Genomic DNA, 4,893 nt, shown 5'->3' on the forward strand with positions numbered 1-4,893 from the left:
ATTGCGATCCAACAACAATAACTCTCGAAGAAATAAATTCGTGTGGAACAAATCTAACTGAAAAAACAGCACCTGATCGTCTCATCGATCCATGGCGATCACCCAACAGGCTAATGAAAGCATCAATGTCGATTCTATATCCGGCGTATCTCGTAGTAGAAGTCCTAAACTAGGCGTTTTGGAGAGATGCTAACATGGACATGAATTTTACCCAAGTTCGGGTCCTCTTGATGAAGGTAAAATCATACGTCCTACTTTTGATTGTATTGATATGGGTATAGTATAGGGTACATGCGAAATTGCATAGAAGCACACGGCGACGACGCGCTCTGGAATGTATCTACCACGAGACTATTCTAATGAATATGAGATCATCTATTGACTAGCCTAGCCTCGGTTTATATAACAAATCAGAGGCCTAGGGTTTAAGAGAATCCTTGTCTTATGTACCAAGACTTGTGAAAACCTTCTTGTATGCGGTATGGATTGTCCGAAGTGGCTCACGAGCGAACTGCCATGGGGTCCTCAGCCCGATCCAGTTGGTCGGGAGACGACGTGGTGAGTACCCCCTAATGACACCGTCAGAGGGCAAGTTTAGTTTGTTGAAAAAGTCCAACGAAACCCGTAACAAGCCCGTCGATGTAGCATCTTTGGGTTTTTTTGTACCAAGCTTTCCAATGACATTGATGTCCCATTCCGACAAAGCACACAAGAAATTCAGCTACTGGAAAATCGATGCAGATGCAGAATATAATTTTCCAAAAAAGATGTCGAGCCCAGCAAGATGGCCTAACATGCTACAAGCTCATACAAATGACACATTTGCTCGACAATGTTGTTTTTCTATTTGAAAGTAGCATAATACCCGGGAGAGTATTTGTGGCACGCAAGTGCGGGGGCACTCATGTACGTGGTGCCCAATTTTTATTTTGCCTGTCGATTTTCAAAGTTTTATATATTTTAAATGAAAATTTCAAATTAGTTCTGTTTTCATATCCGTGTTTGTCATGAGCGCTTTAAATAAGATCCATTTTGAATATATTTAGACCATTTTTGAAAAAATATGTTAACTTTCACTGCTTGAAACTTAGTACGGGGCGACTGATAAAAATCATTATTTAGTGTCTACGACCAACAGAAAAAAATGCTTAAAATTATATCTCGAAATGGTTAAAACTTAGCATTTTAGATGCGAAAAACACAAGTTTCAAACGTTAAAACTTAATACTTATTATGTCCTCACGCGGGATTGAACTATTGTATGAATCGTGAGCAGGCAGCAAGACTTGGCAGGTGAGTGCCCGCGCACTCGCGTGCCTCTGCGAATTTCCGCATAATACTCCTAATACAGTAATGCACGGCTAGAAAAAGAATTTAAATGATTACTACATTTTGCTGGCAATTGGGTAGCCACAATACAAGTTGTTTTGAAAAGTAAATGACCACAATATGCTTTTTTTGAGTTGACTAAGATCTTTGATGACACGCCGTTGACATCTTTTTTTTTTTTTGAAAGTAACACGCCGTTGACATCTGCTGCTTCCAGATCCGATCTTCATCAGGTAGAATTTCATAATCTGGTTCGAGCCACCTGTTATATGACTATGAATATGATGAGGAAAACTGCCACGAAAATGCGCCCTGATCGATCCCCACTATTTGTCCTGACGGATCAACTAGTTTCTTCTTCCTGCTCCCTGAGGTCAGGCGCGTCATGGACCTCCACGGCGTCTTTACCTTGCTGTACGAGCTCCGCGACATGGCGAACCAAGCTCGCCAGGTCGCTGTCCGAGGACCCACCCTCCGCCATTGCCTCCGTCGCCTTCACGGCGAGCTCCTTCGCCTTCACCCGCATCGCCGCCCCCTCGTCCATCAAGGCAACCACCGCTCTCTCCAGGGCCTCCCTCCCGATCTGCACTTTCGACATCTCGGGGTTGCTGACCACGTGCGTGATAGGTACTTTGATGCCGGTCCGGACGCCGGCGCCGAGCACGTCCACGACCAGCATCTCGGTAAGGAACTGGTCGGCGAACTGCGGCCAAGTCAGAAGCGGCACGCCGTGGGAGAGAGACTCCAGCGTCGAGTTCCATCCGCAGTGCGTCAGGAAGCCGCCGACGGAAGGGTGGGACAGAATGGCCATCTGCGGCGCCCAGCCACGGATGACGAGGCCCCGCCCTTCCACCCGCCCGTCGAGACCGGAGTCGAGGCCGTCGGTCTCCTTGGCCACCCAGATGAACGGCCGGTTTGATGCCTCCAGTCCGGCAGCGAGCTCGGCGACCTGCGTCGGGAACAAGTGCGCGACGCTGCCGAAGCTTACGTAGAGCACGGACTGTGGCGGCCTCGCGTCCAGCCATGACGCGACGAGACTGGCGTCCACGGCGGCGGGATTACCTCTCACCGCCGTGGTTTCGGCGTCGGAGTCGAGGAGGCAGAGTGGCCCGATTGCCCAGACCTTCAGGCCGAGCGCCTCGGCGTACCGCTGGACGAACGCGCCCTCGAAAGCCGCGCACGTGTTGAGGACCAGGCCGTCGGCGGTGGCCTCGGCGTCGAGAATGTCGCGCCGGTGCCTCTCTAGCCCCGGCGACTGGAAGAACCCGGGCGACGTTGCCCGATTCAGCACGGCGCGTACCGGGAAGTCCGGCACCTCGAACGGCTCGAAGTCGTCGGCGACGCGGTCGTACACGCCGTTCTTGGCCAGGTTATGCACCGCGAGGAGGAAGAAGGCCGACGGGCCGTGGAACACCAGCCGCGGGACGCCGAGCCGCCGCGCGACGTCCGCCGGGTACGGGCTGCACGAGTCGGCGACGATGCAGTCAGGCCGCCGCGGCAGCGCGCGGAGGTACGCCTCGAGCGGCTCGGCGAGCAGGGACATGGCGTCGCAGAAGAGCCTGAAATGCGTGTAGTCCCTGATCATGTCGTGGCTCTCGCACCCCTCGGGCAGGCCCAGCGCGGGTCCCGGGAACTCGAGCTCGGCGAAGTCGACGGCGAGCCCGGCGCGGCCGGCGTGCTCCAGGACGGCCCTGTTGCGCGCGGCGTGGACGGGGGTCAGGACGACGGTGACGCGCGCGCCGCGGCCGCGGCCGGCGATGAGGCGCGCCATGTCCATCATGGGGATGACGTGGCCCTGCGCGAGGAGCGGCACCAGCACGAAGTGGAGCTTGAGCGGCAGTGCCGCCATGGCCGCGCCGTCCGTACAGCAAGACATCGCGCGCAGCTGCAAAGATGGATGTGCACGAGGTTGGTCAGGGAGACGCTGCGGGTGAGTGCATTGTGTGGCCCGCGCATACACCAACAAGGTTTTATTGCGATCGATGGCGAGTGGGGAATACGGACCTGGAAAGTACAGTACCACTCGTGATCTCGTTGGACCCGAGGTAGACGTCCAAGAGTTGAAATGGAAGGAACGAGGCCACGTCGAAGGTGAGGGTTTGTTTTCGAGACAAATGCGTGTGCTTTAGGGCATCTCCAACCGTTGTCCTTCCAGTACGCATAAAAATCGCCTCCTGCGGGTGAGCCGCCGATACAATCAGCGCTGGGGCGGTTTTGTGCCCAGTCGTCGCTCTCAGGCGCCGAAATTGGCCCACTTTGCAGCCCAATTTCAGCGAAAAAAGAGCCCATATGGGCGAGAATAGGCTCATATTCGGCGCGGTTTCGCCGTGTCTCGGCGTTTCATTATCAACACAATTATTTCTTATCACATATTTCATCACAGAAAAATCAAATACTTTAACAAAATAGTACAACAACAAATAGTTCAATACAAATTATATAGTTCAACAAATAAAAACTCGTATTTCATCACAGGGCGTCCCCCTTGAGCCTTCATAGGTGCTCAATCAGATCTTTCTGCAGTTGATGATGCACCTGTGGGTCTCGGATCTCCTGACGCATACTGAGATAGGCAGTCCAAGTTGCCGGTAGCTGGTGATCAACTTCGGCTAGAGGACCCTGCCTATAGTATGGTTCAGTGTCAAACACTGGGTCTTCTTACTCGCTCTCGATGATCATGTTGTGCAAGATGACACAGCAAGTCATAATCTCCCACATTTGATCTTTGGACCAGGTCTGAGCGGGGTACCGAACAACAGCAAATCGAGATTGGAGCACACCAAATGCCCGCTCGACATCCTTCCTGCAAGCCTCCTAAAGCTTCGCAAACCAGGCGTTCTTGCCTCCTGCCACAGGGTTTGAGATCGTCTTCACAAATGTCGACCATCTCGGATAGATGCCGTCAGCTAGATAGTACCCCTTGTTGTATTGGTGCCCATTGATCTCGAAGTTCACCGGAGGAGAATGGCCCTCAACGAGCTTGGCAAAAACAGGAGAGCACTGCAGCACGTTGATGTCATTGTGAGTTCCTGGCATACCAAAGAAGGAGTGCCAAATCCAGAGGTCCTGTGTGGCTACCGCCTCAAGCACCACACTGCAACCGCCTTTGGCGCCTTTGTACATCTCCTGCCAACCAAATGGACAATTCTTCCATTTTCAATGCATGCAGTCGATGCTTCCAAGCATCCTAGGAAATCCTCTTGCTGCATTCTGGGCTAGGATCCGAGCAGTGTCTTCCGCATTGGGTGTTCTCAAGTATTGTGGCCCAAACACTGCCACCATTGCCCGACAGAACTTGTAGAAATACTCTATGCTGGTGGACTCGGCCATGCGCCCATAGTCATCGAGTGAATCACTGGGAGCTCCATATGCAAGCATCCTCATCGCTGTCGTGCACTTCTGGATGGAGGTGAATCCAAGAGCACCAGTGCAATCCATCTTGCACTTGAAGTAGTTGTCGAACTGCCGGATGGAATTCACAATCCTGAGGAAGAGCTTTCGGCTCATCCGATAACGGCGCCGAAATGTTCTCTCGCCATGAAGTGGAGTATCGGCGAAGTAGTC

General features: G+C 52.6%; 1 protein-coding gene across 1 annotated transcript; it reads right to left on the minus strand.

The window, feature by feature from the left end:
• Positions 1 to 1,366: 1,366 nt before the first annotated feature.
• On the minus strand, positions 1,367 to 3,290 carry LOC123040506 (UDP-glycosyltransferase 73E1). The gene has a single exon (XM_044463333.1). It carries the CDS (start codon positions 3,203 to 3,205, stop codon positions 1,673 to 1,675), a length of 1,533 nt encoding a protein of 510 aa, XP_044319268.1. The 5' UTR covers positions 3,206 to 3,290; the 3' UTR covers positions 1,367 to 1,672.
• Positions 3,291 to 4,893: the final 1,603 nt, after the last annotated feature.

Source organism: Triticum aestivum, chromosome 1A (genome assembly GCF_018294505.1).
Source record: "Triticum aestivum cultivar Chinese Spring chromosome 1A, IWGSC CS RefSeq v2.1, whole genome shotgun sequence".
Classification (NCBI taxonomy): Eukaryota; Viridiplantae; Streptophyta; class Magnoliopsida; order Poales; family Poaceae; genus Triticum; species Triticum aestivum.